The following is a 20,381-nucleotide window of genomic DNA, read 5'->3' on the forward strand; positions in this document are numbered from 1 at the left end:
GAAGACCCATTTATCTCCCTCCATGGTGTGCTCTGCATTTCTAGTTTCCTCTCCATTTTCCTGCCCTCTCTTAAGACCTTGCATGTGGAAGATACTCCCTAAAGGTCTTTACTTTGGAGTTCTTGCTTTTCTCTAAATGTATCCTTTTTTTTTTTTCTTGAGGATTTGAGAAGCCCCTTGGCAGCATGGATGGATTCATATCATCTTTATGCTATTCCTACTGAAAGATTTAGGCTACACATTAGCAGGTTAATCTAGTCTGGCTAACCTCTTAATATTGTCACTCTTACAATGTTTTCGATGAACATAATTTAGAAATATTACAGTAATCAGCTGATGGCCCTTGATGATGTACTTGTAATCTAGTTCATAATGATTGTTATCATCATACAAAATAGGAAATGGGTGGAGTCCTCTTAAACAGTGATCATCAGAGAGATTAAGTTAATCTTAATCATGTAATCAGAAAACGTGGAGAGACTATATTTCCCATTATTTTAATTAGAAGCATCTTTTGGTTATGAAGGAAAGAGAGAGAAATGGAGGGCAGGTAAAGAGAGAGAGAGTAAGAGCAAGTCGAATCTCTAGAGATATGGGGATGCTTTGTTTTTTTCCTGTGAATTCTTGTTGGCTAATCTACTGGTTTGCTTATGTAAAAATCCCTAGAGATGTCTAAGCCTCCCAGACTTAGTAATACAATCATAAAAGGAATCATAAAAGAAATTAACCTTTGTTGAGACGCTTCTGTGTGCCAGGCATGTGCCAGTAGCTTTATAGTTATTAACTGAAGTTCAAAGAGATAAGGAATATACTTATGATTACATAACTTGTTAGTGTTGGAACTGGCATATGATCTCCTAATCTTTCCTTGCACTAGATTGGCCAGAAGTGAAAATGCTACTCTGGAAGGTTTTGGGGCTTTTTTCCCCCCTGTATTTGCTTGTCTTAATATTTCCTTTTTATCGCTTGGTGAAATGCAAGATTATAGATACATGTAAAAAAAAAAAAAAGCAAACAGTACAAATAAGATATTTGGAATTACCATACTTAAAATAACTTTGTAAGGTTTATCCTTCTCTTTCACAGTAAAAACCTTTTTGTAATCGCTTAATATGGGTGTAGGGAGGAGGAAGGAAAAATAAGTGGAAAGATTTTCACTTGAAGTTAGAAAGTTGAGTATTCTCAGTAAAGAGTTAAGCTAAAAGTTCCACTGAGCCCAGCTCGGTTCACCAATTATATATTGAGGATATACTGGTCTCTAGACTAGGCATTGCTGCACCAAGATGGAAAGAAAGAAAACATGAAGGACATAAGGCTTTAGAACCTATGAATAAAAAATCACAATGGAGATTATAAATGTCAATTTCATGTTTAGAAAGAACATACAATACATATGGAAGATCTTTATTTAAAGCAACTGGGCTGATTCTAAGAGTTCTATATTATTTCATAGGAGAAACATACAGTTTAATGTTTTTATTGTAAAATGTTTTTTATAAGCACACATAAGGAGATTGTTTTCCTTTTTACTGTCAAGATTTCTTTGAGAGGTATGGTGGCTTTCACTTTCTTATAGAATTTAATTTTAGAGGTAAAAGAAGCCCTTGGTATAAAATGTTTTCCCAGCATGAGAAAATAAGGTTCCCACTTGATAAAAGTGAGATGAGCAGGTCATTTAGCTCTCCTAGGACTAAAGGGTATGATGGGGTCAGGGCTGGCCCCAACCCTAGTCTCTGCTCTTGATCCAGCTTTGTTTTCCACCTGCATTCCAGGGAACCATGGGGGCAGTCTTTCTCTCCATGGTGTAGAAGGTAGTGAGGTATAAATGCCACCAATTAATTGGCATAGTTGAAGAATAAAGATAATTGGACAAGAGAGAAAAATTCAGGATTGATCACTGCTTTCTATTCTCTTGTGTCTTCTTTTTCTTCTCTCTTCTTTCCAAAAGGTAGTTATTAATTCTGTCCTAAAAGATAGTTATCTATTGTAACACAATAAAGAAATCACTATTTTAAATTTACATAAATAAGAAACTAATATAATAATATTTATAATAAAAAGTAATTTATATATTATATATAAATATATAATATAAATATAGAGAGTAAATATAATTGTACCCTCAACGTTTGGTCAGTTAAATGGGAAGGCCTGAAGAGAAGAGAATGGAGAAACAGAGTGCTGCCGCTCAAAAAAAATCCACAGAGAAGGACACACGTGCGTGTACACACACACACACACACACACACACACACACACACCAGGGAATAGGAGAGTGACAGAAAAAGCTCTTCTGGTCTGAAAATTGTCAGTAGATTTATTTGGTTTTATCCTGCTGTTTCCTCCTTCTCTCAGATTAGCCTCTATTACTGCCTTTTCAAATGCAAATTAGATTACCCTCTTATCTCTGAGCTTCATTTGCTCTCAGGGCCTTCAGTATTTAGTGGCCCTGCCACTGCGTGGGAATGACACAACAACTCACCGGAGTGGAAATACTCCAGCTTCAGCAGCAGGGACCAGAGCAATCAGTTTGCAAGCCCAGAAGCTGGCGGTGCTCCGTCCTGGCTACACGTTACCGTCATCGGGGGAGCCTTTGAAATACATCCACGCTGCCCTTCACCGTTGACCAACTAAATCTGAATCTCGTAGTATTTTGGGGTAGGGCCTCTGGGGATCGGTATTTAAAAACCAACAGGCAAACAGGCTCGCAGAGGGGTTTTTAGTATGTCCCCTGAATTCTGCGCCACTGGGTCCACAAGATTCTCCACTCCTGCATAAGGGTCTTAAAATTTATGGCAAAAAAAGCTGTTCAGCTAAAAGGAGACTTTGTCCTTTGATTTTCAAATAACTAGAGGATTTTAAAAATGTAATTATATTTCTTTATTGTTTTCTTCTTTTATGCTTTTTTTTCGCTGTTTTTTAAATTTGTTTTTCTATTCTTTTACCCCACATTGTCGTAACATGGTATTTTATATGTTGTTGCTTATTACCTGTTTCACAAACGTTCTGGAAAGTTTTTGTTTGGTTTTGCACTTCCCTCTGTTCTTGGTTTAAAGTATGCATTAAGCAGATTGGTACTGTAATAGGAGGCACTTTTCTTCTGACTCCGAGATCAGTTAATATGTATCCTTTCTGGCAAACAGATGGGGAATTGAACATAGAGCTTTTCTTTTCTTCTGAGTAGCTGCTCGAGTAGGGATTATATAATAAATACCACAAAAGGACTGCTCAATCAAAAGATTTTATATTAAGTGAAGACAAAAATGTCCCAGCCATGTCGGGTGTTTTGTCACAGGACAAAGACGCCGTGTGTCTCCCTGTCAGGTTATTCAATGACTGACTCAGAAACAGTTTTTACTTTATCCAGGGAAAAAAATCATCATAATTAAGTTGTCTGTTCAGAAATTAGTACTGTATCTTTTTCTGTTACAAAAGCCAGTGAAACACGAGGCTTAAAATAGATCTTTGAAAAAGCCCAAGTGACTTATTAACAAACACAGGTGCTGCCATCATAAAAATTACCACTCCCTTTCTCATGGGGCGATTAAGGATGATTTTTTTTTATCTCACATAAATAGCATTTGTTTATTTTATATATTTTATATTATTTATATATAAGCATTTATATAATAAGGCATATACAAATAAAGCATTTTATGTTTATATAAAATACATTACATGTAAGTGTACTGTATTTCTCGTTTTCTAGTTAAGGATTTAAAGAAGGTTTGCCTAATGACGTACCTTTCCTCCAGTAGTGTTGTCCTGGAATGTATCCCAGCTCAAGCATCCCTAGAGGCTGGGCGTTTAATTCACTTGTTTTCCTTATTTCTCCCTTTCTGGTGGGTTCAGTCTATCTACCTATTGTGACACTGGATCTCCTTGTAATCAGTTCAGTTGCCAAGGGATTATTCACAACTCTCCGTAGCCTTTAGCACTTCAGCCGTGCAATGCGGGGTTCTATGGCTGCTAAACTCTTCGTGGTCCACGACTTCCCAGAGATTTATTACAGCTGTTTTCAAGTCTAAATATTGATGTCTAGAATTTTCTGGAAATTTAGATAGATAAAAGTACGTGTTCTGTCCCCTTCAACTTGACTTTTAAATAATACTAAAGACATACAGGGGGACGAATTTACATTGAATATGAAAGTTACGGTTTAGGAGAGCTCGCTTTAGTTCATCTTACCAGGAAGTTCAGTGAGCTTCAGTTCATCTTTACCAATGATTTGAAATATTTTGAAGTCAAGTGGAGTTGCTAATGTGATTGATACTAAAAGATGGGATATTATCACAAAGAAGAGCAAGTATTTCTGTCTTAAATTCATCTACAGCTTACCTTGATTGTATTTTTCTGACTGGCCTCTGTTTTCAGAGGACAAGCTGGACAACCATCAGAGCAGCGAGATAGGAAAGGGGGACCCTTGGCTATTGAGGGAACCGAGGCCCAGGAGTTGTTTAGCTGGAGAGCTATCTAACCGGCTTTGAGGGTGTCTGCTTTGTGTTCATCAGATTCCTCTGCCCTTGTCTTGTCAGCTTCTCATCTCTGTGTTTCTCACAGTTGGGTTTGAACTTGACTTTCGTTTCGGTCTGTATCTTTTGCTTGTCTTCTGGACTCTTACTCTTTCTTCCTGCTCCTGCAGGGCCTTGCATTATGCCTACCCTTTCCTGTCTGAAAGTCTAACTTTATTTCAGATATCCTGGAAGCTGTTTTGCTCTATGAAATATTTGGGGTGATCCTTGAAATCTTGCTGTCTTCCCATTGAAATGTTTGTCAACGTGCTACACGTCTAGGCTATAGAAAGTGCCCTGTATTAAAAATGAATTGCCAGACAGTTTCAGCAATGATGAAGTATCTCAGATAGATTGTCTTCAGTTATTAAGGAACACGATCAATTCATCTTGTTTCCTCAGAGTCTTTCCTCGTAACTGAAAGCTATTTCTCTCCTAATTATACTTCCCATTTGATTGAGGACAATGAAACGAAAGACTATCTTTGGATTTTATAGAGCTGAATTTATGTTTAAGAAAAACTGTTTTATTTTTTGAGGGATTGTGTTACATTTCAAGGTTTGTAAATATATTAAAATTCAAAAGTCACCAAAACCACGGGGTCACTTATTACTCTGAGTAACTATGTTCTTCTTTTGAGAAGTAGCAGGGAATTAATTGGTGACAGGAGTATGGAGAAATTTTTCTTCCCCTGGCTCGTGTAAACTGTGTCTCCATGAACCTGGTAGCAAACTCGTCAAAAGGTGATGTTCTCGCTTGGCTATTGATCACGCTTCCAAATATTTTTTTTTTTTTTTTTTTTAATCACAGAATTGACTCCTGAGGAGAGAGCCCAAAATATTGCCAAGGCCATGCGCAAACAGTCCTCTGAAGTCAAAGAGAAGTGGGAAAGTCTAAATGCGGTCACTAGCAATTGGCAAAAGCAAGTGGACAAGGCCCTGGAGAAGCTCAGAGACCTGCAGGGCGCCATGGATGACCTGGACGTTGACATGAAAGAGGCAGAGGCTGTGCGCAATGGCTGGAAACCCGTGGGAGACTTACTCATTGACTCCCTGCAGGACCACATCGAAAAAACCATGGTCAGCGTCACTGCCTCAGATAAAGGATTTTAAGAAATGTTTTATTGCTGAATCTAACACAAAGAAAGTCACATATAAAAACCATCATAAGGGATTTTATGAAGCCAACCCCATTACAACTCCACCAAAATCAAGATAGAGAGATTTTTCCAGTCATGACAGATGTTTTCCATATGCCCCTCACCGTCAGAACCCCCTCCCCACCAAAATAACAACGAATGAGTCTTTCACAATAATGTACTTTTATTTTTCTTTATCCTTTTTTTCACCCAACTCTGTGTCCTAAAACACTTCATTACTTAAAAAAAAATAACGTAAAGTCTTTTTTAATGTCTAGATTTCCCCTCTATCCCTTTTATGTTTTCTTTACAATGTATTTGTTCAAGAAACTGAATTGTTTGTTTTATAGTGTTTCTTACAGCCTGGGTTTTGCGGAATGGCATCCACATCGTGCAGCTGGACAGGTTCCTCTCTACTCTGTATTTCCTGTAAATTGGTAGTTGGGTTTAGAGATTTAATCAAAAACGTACTGTTTTACTGGGGACTCTTATGTTCAAATTTTCTCTCACTGTTGGATTAGATTATGGAAGGATTAGTTTAGCTATGAATTTTGTTTGTGGTCAGGAATTGCTGAAAATTAAGGATGCTAGATCTGTGGTCTAGAGCCCCTTTGGCTCCCACATTCTAGAACACATCCAGAAAAAATTTAATAGAATTTAGGCAATAAGAGATACAGTAGTCAGGTTTGTGGTAGCATAGCAAAGTATATATTAAGTAGTCATGAGTCAAAGACTGAAACATCAGAAAGTGTTAGACTGACAGTATCAATATCATGAACGTGATTGTATTGCAAAAGACATATCTTTTGTGCACAAACATTGGATAACATTTCCCTTTGTTTATGCATGTGGCTGAAAAGGAAGGAGAAAGGGTCTAGGAAATGAAATGAATATGCAGGCAAATTATATCAGTAAATATATGTGTGTGTAGATGTAGGAATAATACTGGCTAGCATTTATTGAGGCCTCCTGTGTGCCAAGAACTGTTCGTAGCCAGTTTACATGGATACCTCTTTTAATCCTCACCCCAACCCAACGAGATAGGTATTATTATGCCCATTTTACAAATGGTGAAAATGCAGGCATTGCTCAAGCCCAGCTTGGTCTCAGCTGGTAAGTGGTAGAATTTTCATTTCTTTCTTGCTCTTCCCTTTCATTGTAGAGACCTCACTCATACTAATGGAATTAAGTACAACTTTTATCAGCCATTGGAATTCAAAGCTTTAAAAGTTACGTATTAAATTTTAAACTTAAGAAAATTTCACTACTAAAAGAGTGTTGGTGTCTGCCACCTTTCATTATAAATATACATAAATGTGCAGAACCCTATGAATTAATTAGGCTTCTTCCTACAGCTCCGGTGTCCTGAGAACCATTTCCATGGACGAATCTGAGTTTCAAATAATGAACTGAAAATAAAGCCTTTTAGTAGAGGTTCTTTGGAAGTTACACACTTCTTGCAATTTAAAAGATGGTTTTTAAACACTGGAAATCTTCAATTCAGTGGTTTATAAACAGTATGTATTTTTGGACTACAAAATGCCTCTTGGTTGGAGCAAGAACGTACCCATTTGAATTTGAAAGTATCCATTTTTAATGCAGGATGATTAGTGTTGAAGGAAAAATGGAGAGTTGCATCTGGGCTTGTTAAAGACCTGAAAGTTTGGGAGTTGTTAATCCCATTTGATTAAAGAAATTACCCACCTCTGCATCCAAATCCTTTTGTTCAAATCTACTAAAGTGGAAAGCCAGGAAAAACACAATTAATATTTAAGAGAAAGGGATAAACTGTGGATTAAAATATTCTCACATCTTATTAAGAAAAAAGAAAATAAAAACCCCACGTCTCATTAAACCAAATAAAATGGATTCAAAGACTGGGATGTTTTACATGTCCTCTAAAGTATATGCCAAATCCCACTGAAGCTGTTGGTAGATGAACATAAGTACTGGTCATTGCTAAATATTATTAAATATGTCAAAGCAACTGGAAAACAAAATCTTTGGGGCCAATCAAATAAATTTAATGCCCTAAAATTATCCTTCTTCTTTGCAGAATACACACCTTTCCAACAGAAGGTGGTTTTTGTTTTTTGTTTTTTTCCACATCTGCCGGCAGGCTGCCAGTCAGCACCTTTAATGCTAGCAGATGTTCTTGTTTTTGTAGCAAAGACCACATAGACTCTATTCTCCTATAGGAAAGTGCAGCCAAACATGATAAATTGGTCCTTTTTCCTGGAACACACAGCAGATCTGAAACCATTTTAAAACTTGCTTTACTGCAAGCCCCTTAATTTGGAAGCTCTTAAAAAGCAAAAGATAAATTTTCTGATTAGAAAGATTCCTCACTGCCATAAAACACCCACAAAACAAAACCCAATGACCTTGTTGGTCAGAGGTCTTTTAATATTTTCACCTGTGGCTTATAAGAGAAAAACATTATTTTTACAGAGGAAAAATTGAAACTCCTTGATCTATAAGATTTTTAAAATCTGTCTTGAAGTTATAATCTAATTTTGAAAAACTTTTCCCATCTTTTAAAATAAAGCTGTTATTATTTAAAATTATAGAAACCTGAGAACACTTTCTAGCCTTTCACTTTTTAATCTTTGATACCTACAAAATACAAAGACAGTGATTTTAAAAGCTGATTGAAATTCTTGAGTCCCCCCAAGTCATCTAGGAGAGAATATTAATGTATAATGTTAAAATACAACTGAGGAAACCTGGAAGGATTTGAGTTCTGTCTTTATTCTTAAACTGCATCTGAGGGAACTGAGGTATCTTCCAAGTCCAGACTGAAAAATTCCCTCCCCGCCACCCACCCACCCCCTCCCTCCCCGCAGTCCCACTTCTGTCTCTCTCATGCTTCCATGTTAGTGGTTCATTCTTTAGACCTAGAACGCCTGTTACCATATAAATACTTTTCTCATTGAACTGTATTCGTGGGTCTGTCTGTGCACATATTCTGTCATCCATGAGAGACCAGTATCTGCAGCCATGGAGAAAAATGATCACAACTTTAAAAGCCTTTTCTTTCCTTTATCCAGCAGCTCAGATGCCTTTGTGAGCTTCCCTTCTTCTGCCTGATTTTTGAAATGTTGGTGCCTTCAGGGTTCTCGCGATGTTTCTCACTTTACACACGTTGACTTCCATGGTCACTGTTTCAAATGTCATTTATACACTGTTCCTTCCTTTGTGTGGACCTTTCACGTTGACTCTGGCTCTAGGTCTGTTCTTCTGACTTTCCATCTTGAGTTTCTTCTTATGGCTTTTGAGCATGTTCCAGAATTTTGAAACACTGAAACGTATTCTCTGGTTTACCTAAACTTAATTTCCTTTTGGAAGTAAAGTATTCGTAATACTATTTTGATTTTTATCAACCGTGATGATTATTTTTAGCCTATACATACTATCTAAGGGGAAATTATATGGGGTAACTGGTTTTGGAAGAGAGAAGGAAGAAAGGAAGTGGTTAAAGAGGCTTTCTTTTTATAAGCATAATGAGGAAGCCGAGTTAATAGTGCAGTGTTCCAGTGAAAATTCATGGTCTTCAAAGCACTCTGATATATAATATTTCATTAACTAAACTTGGTATGGTGAAAAGGGAGAAGAAAGGAGGCTTGTAGACATATTCCTGTCTCTTAAGGGGTGGGATAGAAGAAATGATGTAACTTGAGGGCTGGTGCTGTGTGCTCACAGCACCTAATACGTATAAGTTCAGTTTGGTACATGATTAACCCTGATTTTGTGACATACTAAAGAAATCACAATATATTGTTCTCTTTTAGTATCTCAGTTCTGTTCCCAGTTGTATACTAGCTTAATCGTGCCTCAGATATCATTTTTGTGGGCCTTCGTCAATAGAAGCAAATTCTCCCCTCTTGTATGGCAGACTTTGTGCTGAATACTGGAGAGTGTCTGTTCTCGTCTATTCTTCTTGAGGGACATCAAGAATATGGATATACTAAGAGCTCTGATGAGGAATGTTATTTAAAATATCTAACAACTGGCTTGTATGGCAGAGAGAAGGCAGAGAGAATGCTGGAAGCACGTAGTGGGGCCTCCAGCCAAGAATGCTGCGGGAAGGGCCTCAGGGAAATCTTCCCTAAAATAAGATGCAGGGCACCTGAGTTGACCCTTTCGGAGCATCAATGGAGTCTAGGCAAAGACTTTGTTGGAAAAAGGGAACATGAGCATAGAGTCAGGGGGAATTATGTGGCGAAGGGAGAAAGCTTAGTGTTTTCATTATTCTGTTTGCTCTTATAGGGCATACTACTGTCACTGGCTCCAAATATCTTGTATTTGTTTTTCTCTTTCCCTCTTCCCATACATCCTCCACCTCCCACCTGTACCATCTCCCTGTCCTGTACCCAGAGGTGGCATTTGTCACTAAGTCTCATTTACCTCTTTTCTTAGGGACACTACTCTTCCTGCCCCTCCTCTAACCACATGATCATAATGATTTGAAAGGATCAGAACTTACCTCTTGAGTATATAATAGTCATAGGTTTTGTGGTTAGGGAAGTTGTTCTTACTGGCCACCTTCTAACTTAATTTTTTTTTTTAAGATTTTTTTATTTATTTATTCGACAGGATAGAGACAGCCAGCGAGAGAGGGAACACAAGCAGGGGGAGTGGGAGAGGAAGAAGCAGGCTCATAGTGGAGGAGCCTGATGTGGGGCTCCATCCCATAACACCGGGATCACGCCCTGAGCCGAAGGCAGACGCTTAACCGCTGTGCCACCCAGGCACCCCTCTAACTTAATTTTAAATGGTAACGTGTTCAAATCAAATTGTTGCATCCAATGAAAAAATAAGGTAAGGTAGCCATAAAAAGAAAAAAGAAAGAAAATATGAAAGAAAATGAAAAATAGGAACAAGACTAGAAATTAGTAAAGTGGATAATAATGGCAAACATTTTCCAGACAAAATTGCATAAAATGGTAGATTTGCAGGAAATACACAATCCTTTCAGTGAGTTTGCATTAAGATTTTTCTCTTCATGCAGCTATTTAGATTCTTTCAGGTTACAAAGGATGACTCTGTGACTGGTGGTCCCCATTGCTGAAGACCTGAGCTGAGCTGTCATTGAATGCACAACTGTTGTCAATGGCCTCTCAGCTGGTCTTGCCATTTTCTTTGAAGAAAGGTTCAAAATACTACCTTCTGTTTTATGCTTTTCCAAGGTCATCATTTTTCTTTTTATTCTCCCAGGCATTTAGAGAAGAAATTGCACCAATCAACTTAAAAGTTAAAACAGTGAATGATTTATCCAGTCAGCTATCTCCACTTGACCTGCATCCATCTCTGAAGATGTCTCGCCAGCTAGATGACCTTAATATGCGATGGAAACTTCTGCAGGTATCAGTTTATCCCTCCTCATGATCCAGCTTTACACAGTTGGTCCTTAAACCCTGCCTGATTATTCTAAGGCACACCAGCACTTTCTCCTCCTTTACTAGTTGTAGTTGATAATGGATTTGTAGCGTGTAATTTCACCAAGTATCTGTCTTTCCAATCTTGAACCCAGAGGCCTCACTTATTTATGAATATAGGTTTTAATGTAATTTTATGATGTATTATTCGTATGATATTTGTAGAAAATTGTAAAGGGTCAGATAAATCACAGTAATTGAGACCTATGATAGGTCACAGAAGCATTTTCCCAAATGGCTCATGAAGGAGTCATTTTTCTTACTTTAATCATGTATTTTTTTTTTCCTTTTGCAAAGTTAAGAAATCTCCATCCTTCCTCCACTGTTTCTATTTAGGTATCTTGTTCATTGTTTCCAGCTACGGCATTTCTACTATTGGGGTGTTTTTACCTTTAGCTCTTAGGTCTAGGTTGTTTTAGTGACTCTAGATATTACTTGCTCATCCCAGATTTAATAGAGCCAAACCCAGAAGAACCCTGTTGAGTATTATTAGGTATCAGCATTTGCAAGTCACCACACGTGCCAGTCAGTAGTTTGGGGCTTAGTCTTTGCAGAGCTTTGTCATGTTCAATGGCCAGTTCCCCGGAGTTGTAATAATCATTTCCCTGAAAACTAGCAAGATAATTTAAATGGAATATTGAAAAAATAATTCTTACGCATTTCCCTCTATATTTTGGACCTAAAATGCAGGATTTAATGAGATAAATGTGCAGTTGGAGGTGGTACACAGAAACATGTTGTTTTAAACCTATAACATTTTATAGAATACTAGGTTTCCTGAATTTACTCAAACATTGAATACCCAGTGGTTCATATGTTCTTCATGAATATGAAGATTTAAAAAATGAGTGTATAGTATTAAACAGTCTTTTCTATGTTTGAAAAGAGTGTTAATAATCTGGGAATAGTAAAGCAGAATCTGTTAAACTCATGCATGCTTTTCTAGTGAGTGGAACACAGAAGGGTTTGACTTTCTCTTTTTTTTTCCTTTTGCTCCATTTCCCTAATTCATTACCTTCCTGTAGGTATTCCTGTGGTCCCTCGTGATCGCCTTCTGCTTGCGTTATCACTATCTCCAAAGTCTAAAAGTCGGGGAATACACTGTGCTTGAAAGAGGATATGTATTCTCTTATCCTTATCTCTGAGCATTGTGACTGCTAGAGCGCAGAAGTTAGTTGTTGGTTGAGTAAGACTGGAAGGAATCTATGCCGACAGCGATGTCACTCTGTTTTAGGACTAGCATCTTCTCTTCTCCTGAATGTAGAGTGTGGCATTTGAGTGCTTTCTTGGCTTTAATGAACAAAGCACTCACTAATGCAATTTCAGTAGCTAACCGGGAGAAACTAGAGCTGCCCAGTGAGCCAGAGATACACGCATTTCATTTAAAGGCAGCTGAAAATAAGATGGACAATCTAGGCAGAACAGCTGACTTGCACTACAGAGACCAGGGCCAGGAAAAAGAAAATGAAGTGTCAGTAGGACTTGTGCCGTTGTTACTGATTTGCATTTAGTTTCTCGGTGGACCAACTCTGTGTTTTCATAAGGTAGAGAGCTAATGGTGGAAGTTGTGAGGACAAATTCGGAGAGTATACTGATGGGCTGGTAGACACTTGAATGCCCCCAAGTCGAGATGATTGGACCCAAACGTGGAGGCAAATAAGAGATCCCATACTCCTCTAGCTTGTACTCTCCATCCACCTCTCTCCATCCATCAATCCATCGTCTAATTTGATCTCTCTGTCATCTGCCTGTCTTTCTGTCTGTCCAGTTGTCTGTCATCATCTATCTGTTTTTTCCCTGGGAGTATCTTAGACTTCTTTTTCATTTGCTTCCTGTGGCACTTTCTGCCACCTTCCTTACAGAAGAGAGATAAGTAGCCACTGGCTTGACTTGAGATGCTTTCGAGCTGTACTGCTTTCAAGGCAATGCAGAGTAACAGCAAAGCAACAGCTTCTGGAACCAGATTAGCTGGGTATAGATGCTAGGACTGTCATGTACTAACTTCTGTCCTTGGACACCTCTTTGTGTCCCAATTTCTTCATCTGTAAAGCGGTGATAATAAATAATATTTACCCAGTCTGGTGATTGTGAATTAAGAGTTAATTTGTATGAACTGCTTAGAAGAATACCTGGTGCTGTTCGCTGTCACTTGGTACCAGAAGTCTATTTTAATCCCAGTCATTTGATGCCAGGGATAAAGAAGGAGTCTATACACGCAATCGTATCTTGGGTTGTAGCATCGCTTAGTATAATACTTAAATCAAGTATATTATTAAAGCCATTGTTTTCAAATCAAATTATTTCTTGCATGTGTATGTGCAGGTTTCTGTGGATGATCGCCTTAAACAGCTTCAGGAAGCCCATAGAGATTTTGGGCCATCCTCTCAGCATTTTCTTTCTAGTAAGTACTGATAAACTTGATTGTTCTTGTTAATTGAACGAATGAGCATATTCTTTCACTTTCCCTCAAGGAGCCAAATTCTTTGTTACAAATATATTTACTTATATTACATAAATGTACAAAAAGTAATACTAAAATTAATTACAATATTGTTTATTGGTTATGAGTTGTAATAATCTGATCATAATTGATAAGTCTCTGATGTGGAACAAGACTGACTTTGTCTTTAGCTATGGTTTTCACTGGACCATCGGCCCTAATAATAGTATCATATCATCATTGCTGTATCATAAGCAAAGGTTATGAACTTTTTCACAATAAAGAAATAATTTTAGGGGCACCTGGGTGGCTCAGTCATTAAGCGTCTGCCTTTGGCTCAGGGCGTGATCCTGGATCCCTGGGATCGAGCCCCACATCAGGCTCCTCCACTGGAAGCCTGCTTCTTCCTCTCCCGCTCCCCCTGCTTGTGTTCCCTCTCTTGCTGGCTGTCTCTATCTCTGTCAAATAAATAAATAAAATCTTTAAAAAAAACAAAAAGCAATCATTTTAACGTTTTAAGATTTCTAATTAGTTTTTCTTCTTGAAAAGCGTTTATTAATTTAAAATGTACTTGTATCTTTAGCAATAAAAAAAATAACTCCCCGTGAATCTGAGGTTTTTGTTTATTAGGTTCACTGTTATCATACTTAACTTTTCTGGTCAAGTATTACAGATGTAGCCAAACCACATATGTAGATTTTTATGTAATATTCTCCCACTGAAATGTTTAATTTATGAGATCTTATTTAAGTAATTTGAGCTGCTACTTTCTTTATCACTCACTGCTGGGGAAACTAAAGAATGTAGGATTCAGAGTCATCCAAATTAAGATTCAAATATTAAGTCTGCCTTTTGCCAGACCTGTAGATTCCTGAAAGTTAATTTCTTTATCTGAAAATTATTACAATAATACTTATTTTTTCTGATTGCCTTGAAAATTAAGTGAGAAAGCACAGTGAGTTTCACAGCACCTCGCACAGTTCTTGGCACTGACGCTTTCACTATTAATTTCTTTTTTATTTTTGCTGGCAAACATGTGCCAGAAAAGTTTGCTTAATTCAATATAAATGTTTAAAACTTAAGACACAGTGTATTTCCCAATTATGGTAACTTCTTTGTATCTATAATAATAGAGAAAACTGAAGTAATACCCTGTCTTCCAACTAAATTGATTACATTTATATTTTCCCTTAATCTTTTGTCATGGTTGATAATCTGCTTTATCTCAATTCAAGGTCAGGCTTTTCTATTTTCACAGTTTCAAGAATCTGAATTAGTCATTTCCTGCCCCTTCTGTCCTCCAGTCCTTATGATCCACCCCTTCTCTCCCCCCCCCCATGTTTTCTGTTCTGCACACCTGCCCTTAGATAGCCTATCTTTGAGTGATTGTAGTCCTTCCTGGAATATATGGGGTCCAAGGGTGCATTTCTAAAGTGGGGACGCCATCAGTGTTGATAAAGTAAATAAGTTTACAGTCTCTTCATTAGGTATGAACTACTTCAGATTTCTTTTTTTTTTTTTTTTAAGATTCTATTTATTTATTTGACAGAGAGAGAGACAGCCAGCGAGAGAGGGAACACAAGCAGGGGGAGTGGGAGAGGAAGAGGCAGGATCCCAGCGGAGGAGCCTGATGCGGGGCTCGATCCCATAACGCCAGGATCACACTCTGAGCCAAAGGCAGACGCTTAACGACTGGGCCACCCAGGCACCCCTACTTCATATTTCTTAAACTTAATTTAAGCTATGTGCTAAGGCCAAATTAAAGAGGAATTTCACAAATAATTGTGACTCTATTTACAGTTCTAAGGATTAGCTATCTATGAGTATTGATGAAACCCTACACTTTCACCTAGCAGCCATTCTTTCATAATAAAAATCCAACTCATGTTCTTTAAGAAAGGAAACATGGTAAAATTCACATGTACTTTGTGAAACCCAAGCATGTTGCCTGTTACTGTCTGTCACTGATAGTCCAAGGAGGTCAGAGTTTTTCAAATCAAAACAATCGTTAACATGAATGGAAAAGTGTAAACAAAATCCCAATTAATAAATTGAATAATTGTTATCTCTTGCTGCTTGGAATCGTTGGCTTTATAATCTCTCTTGGACTTTGGCCATGGTTATAAAAGGAGTCTGTTTAGTTAGACACAAAAAAACCCTGACCTATTAGCCTGTTGCCAACACTGAAATGAGGTTGGTTCTAATGAGAAATTTATTATACCTACTTCCATGTTTCCATCACCCTTTTATGTTTTCATGTATGATATAGTTGGAGAAGGGAGTGCTCACATCTTATAAAGAGAAGAAGAATTGTTGAAGAGAAAAATTGCTGAAGTAGTGGTCGGAAATCTTGAGATCATGTCTGAGCTCGGCCATTTCCTTATGGGGCAATTCATGTCATTTCTGAGTATCTAGTTCCTTATGTATCAGCTGGAGCTCTAATATGGAGTTGTTGGCTTCCTTATCAATAGATACATTTGAAAAGGCTTTGCAAAGTTTAGAATGTTATATTTTTGTAAGACGTTAATATGACATGAAATTCAGAAAAAAAAAACGTTGATGACAACTGGCTCTATGAGAGCCTGGTGATAATTGCAAAGATTTGCTTGAATTGCTTGTTTATTAGTTTATTTAGTAGCTCTAGCTTTACATGTTCAACTCTTCTTAAATACGTCTTCAAATAATTATAAAAGAATAGTATATTTTTATAAATAAAGAATAACTGGAATTGTAAGAAATAAGTACCTCAACAAAAATAAATACCTAAAACAAAACATAAAATCTCAATCATAGTGATATCTAATGTAAAAGTAGGAAACTGTATTTTCTGTGCATTTCAGATGAAAGTATTTGGGATTCTTCTATCCAGATAATTACCTTGTGTTTTTGTTTTGTTTTGTTTTACAACCCTTTGCCTCTGTTTATCTTAATCTTTCCTTTTTAAAATTCATACAAATGAGTTTGTTTAAATGCCATCTGTCCTAGATAGTTATTCCTATGAAGCAAAGTAAAGCATGTTATTAATGATCTGGAAAATTCAGTCTTGCAAAATCTAGTTTATAATCTGGATGTACCAGATCAAATTAATTTTGGTTTTAGCTTAATCAAAAATATATACAGAGTCCATTTTCTGGATAGCACGAAGTTTTAAATTGGGGTGGTTATAAACAGTAAAACTTGATTTTGAAAAGTATTTTTAGCAACAGGTTTAATTAGTTAGAGGTGGCATTTGAAGTTGAACCTGTGTTGTTTCATTCCTTGCTTCAAATGAATCTTTAAAAAGCCACTCTTTGTTTAGCCTCGCAGATTTCGTAATTATAGGAATCCGGCTCAAACACCAGAGCAGTTCCCATTGAATTGGCTATAAAATGTGTTCAGTTGTTTTGCATTATGGCATAAGGCTTCGGGTGAGCAGTGTTTCCAATAACCTCCCTTTGTTTCTTCAGCTTCAGTCCAGCTGCCATGGCAAAGATCCATTTCACATAATAAAGTGCCCTATTACATCAAGTAAGTTGATTTTAATTCTCCTTTATGATATCAAAAAAACAAAGTTCTGTTGATAACTTAAGAGGCTTTCCCCTGTAACTTTAGCAAATAGAATTCAATCCTTCTGTCTGAAGGAAACTGTATATATTTAATATTTAAAAGAAGTTAGTTTAAAAATCAGAGTAATATTTGTAGTTTATTAGGTTAAGGCTGTAGGTATGTTTACCATATATTTTTTTAAACAGATATTAAAATATTTGGGGAAAATGACAAAATTTCTAAATATGTCAGATTCTTGGGGCACCCGGCTGGCTCAATTGGTGGAGTGTGAGACTCTTGATCTCAGAGTTGTGAGTTCAAGCCCCATTTACATGTAGAGAGTCCTTAAAAATAAATCTTTAAATAAATAAATATGTCAAACTCTTGACACGATGATGTTTCTCAAACTGTCCTGATTCTAAACCATTTTTATTTCTCCCAGAAAATCCACTTAAAAAGTGCTGTACTCGTCTCATTTTAATCCACCAAAAAGAAGCAGTGTTTTTATCATTAAAAAATTCATATTTTCAGGGTTTTTTGACTTAAGGAAATTATCTGCAATATCAGTTTAGGTTTATGTCATCCTTTCTTTTTTATTGTCAACTTGACAGTTTCTCCTTTTTACATACTAAGTTTCTCCTTATTATGTAACATTTTATACATTTTGTATCTTTTATACAAGGTCTCAGTAGGATTTGATCCTTGGCTAGGCTAAGTATTGTCCTAGGACAGAATGATACAATCCTTTGAGGTGTAAATTAGCAAAGCTGTTGATTTACAATGTGTTAAAGTGATGACAGCCCTAGCTGACTCTGTTTTATGTGTATGGTGAACAGCATCATAATTATGGGAAAAATAATCACTATTATTAGGAGTCAACTCTGTCTCAGATTAGCCAGCTGACCTCAGGCAAGTTGGGAAAAGATCTCTGGGCCAACTTTCCTCTGTATCTTTCCTAAATGGCATGTGGATCTCCAAAACCCATGCTGACACTAATAATCTACTCTACCAATACCTCTCTTCCTGAAAAATTTGTGTATGAAGTCAGTGTTTGTGAAATAGTATTTCCTTATGTGGGTTTTATTGTGGTCTGGGATGTATCCTCAGGGTAAAAAAAAATCACCATACCATATATGAAATATAATAATAGTATATGTTATATTGCCGCAATGGAATTTACTACTTCTTTCACTGTAGAGTCTATAGTGTACTGGGTTGCGAGAAACTTAAGGATAAGGTAGCAAAGCAATTGGCTGGTATCAAATTTGTGCAAGCATGAATGGAAAGAAGTCAGAGGCTGGGTAAATTGACTTATCTATTGAAAGAAGGTGTAATCATCGGATCCAAATTTAAACGATTTAAAAAATTTTTACCTTCTCATTAGAACAACAGTAATATAATAATAATAATAATAATAATAATAATAATAATAATAGCAGGTGAAGAAGGGGCCATGAGTCAGGGAATGCTCGCAGCCTCTAGAAACTGGAAAAGACAAGCCAATGCGATTCTCTTTTAGAACCTCCAAGGAGGACCACAGACTTGCAAACCTCAATTTGGGCTTAGAGAGACATTTATTTTGGAGTCGTTTGTTACAGCAAAATAGAAAACTAATACATGTATTATACAAAATCAAGAAGTCCATGAAATTATTTGAAATTAAATTGTTTTACTCCACTGACAAAGAATCCTTACTGTCTGATTTTTTTTAAAGTGTTGATTCAATCCAGCAAGGCAGATTTTTGTCTTTACTGAATAAAGAGTATATTAATTCTCTTGTTTGATTATGTTATGCAGTGATTATTTGATTTGCCATTTTAAAAAATCCATCTTGAATTTTAGCTCTACTATTAGAAAGGAATTTCTGTATGTCCAGGTTGGTTATATATGACTAAAAATGACATTGAGTCAAAGTTTCACTAATTCAGAATTTTTATAATTTTGGTAGGCTCTCACAGGATTATATTCTTGTTCAGACTGTGAGTTCTGATGGGACAGACCAGTACAGCAAAAGCTAGTTTCTCTGACATCTCATTGGCTAGAGCGCCATGACCATGACCAGCACTTGAAAATATGTATAATACAATGATGGCCAATATGTTTAATGTGACGTCTAGGATTGTAGCATCCTAAAATATCTTCAACGTCATTAGTGAAAGATTGAATTTTCTTGAATATATATAGTTTTACTGTTAAATGTCTTTTAGGACTTTGAAATATTTAGAGATCTCTGTAGGTATATGGGATGAATTCTCTTATATTTAGAAAACTTTTTAGCCAGATTCTTTCATTACGTGCTCTGTTGTATAACTTAACAGGTTATTTCTTCATAATAAAGTACACCAATCTCTGGAGGTAGGGTTAATATAAGCCAGTATTTCCAGATGAAGAATTGTTATGAAAACAAAATTTAATTCCCAAGTAAATTAATTAGCAAGTAAATAATGAGTGAAAGGGCTTTTAATATACACTTCCCTTTGCATGGCTGCACAACTAAGTAGAGGAAGAATGTTAAAAACAAATTTAGCATGATTGTCATGCAGCTAGAGTTTCCTGGAGCATATTAGGATGTATTCATTTAGCCAAAAAGAAAATAGGAGTCAGGTAGAAATGTAGTTGTTTTCAGTATGGAAATGTATAATTTTGTATACTCTAATGCCAGAATATAGTGAGAAAGTTGAAAGGAGAACAGGAAGAACAAATTGTCTTTATTTCATATTTTAATTTTATTGATTAGCTAAAACGTACTTTGATGGCTCCCCAATGCATTTCTTTCTCTGTAAGCGTTTTTTCATTAATATTTGGAGGTGAACTGCAGTGGTTCCAGACTCATTTGTTTCTATAAGATGATAGAATATAGATCTGAACTGTAAGGGTCTGTGTAGTATCAATCCCTCTATGTTAATATCTTAAGTTGAAACTCATATCTTTAAATTATATTTGCTGCTTCTAAGGTGGGCTCTCCAAATCTGATCTAGTTATTTTTTCTTTTCTAGTGTAATCCAGTGACAACTCATTGTTCTATCAGTTTAAGGAGACCTGCAAAGGCTCCTGCTGCCTTTACAATATACAAAAATCTACCGTAAAAGCCAGATTTCTTTCTCTGTGAATTTTTGGTCACGTGTTTGTGTTTTGCACAGGTTTTTCACTTCCTCAGCTGAAAGTTAATATCCAGGGCGTTTCAGGCACAAAGGGGACAATGAGCAAAAGCTTTGGGTTGAACTTTCCTAATATGTCCCATTAATCATATAAAACTCATTGCTTCTCATTTTGATCCAGAAATAATAATAATAAATAGTCATAGTGGGTGATAATAATGATCATTGAAA

General features: G+C 36.6%; 1 protein-coding gene across 13 annotated transcripts in view; it reads left to right on the plus strand.

Annotated features, from left to right (window-relative positions):
- UTRN (utrophin) overlaps positions 1-20,381 on the plus strand; it is a 486,188-nt gene that overhangs the window by 390,305 nt on the left and 75,502 nt on the right. For all 13 annotated transcript variants that reach the window (XM_087865550.1, XM_087865558.1, XM_087865561.1 and 10 more), the window contains 4 exons: positions 5,322-5,590; positions 10,867-11,013; positions 13,410-13,488; positions 16,974-17,034. In XM_087865550.1, coding sequence (XP_087721676.1) covers positions 5,322-5,590; positions 10,867-11,013; positions 13,410-13,488; positions 16,974-17,034 — 556 coding nt within the window. The remainder of the gene's footprint in view (positions 1-5,321; positions 5,591-10,866; positions 11,014-13,409; positions 13,489-16,973; positions 17,035-20,381) is intronic.

The sequence above is a fragment of the Ursus americanus genome, chromosome 11 (genome assembly GCF_024610735.1).
Source record: "Ursus americanus isolate L20-20 chromosome 11, mUrsAme1.1.p, whole genome shotgun sequence".
NCBI lineage: Eukaryota > Metazoa > Chordata > Mammalia > Carnivora > Ursidae > Ursus > Ursus americanus.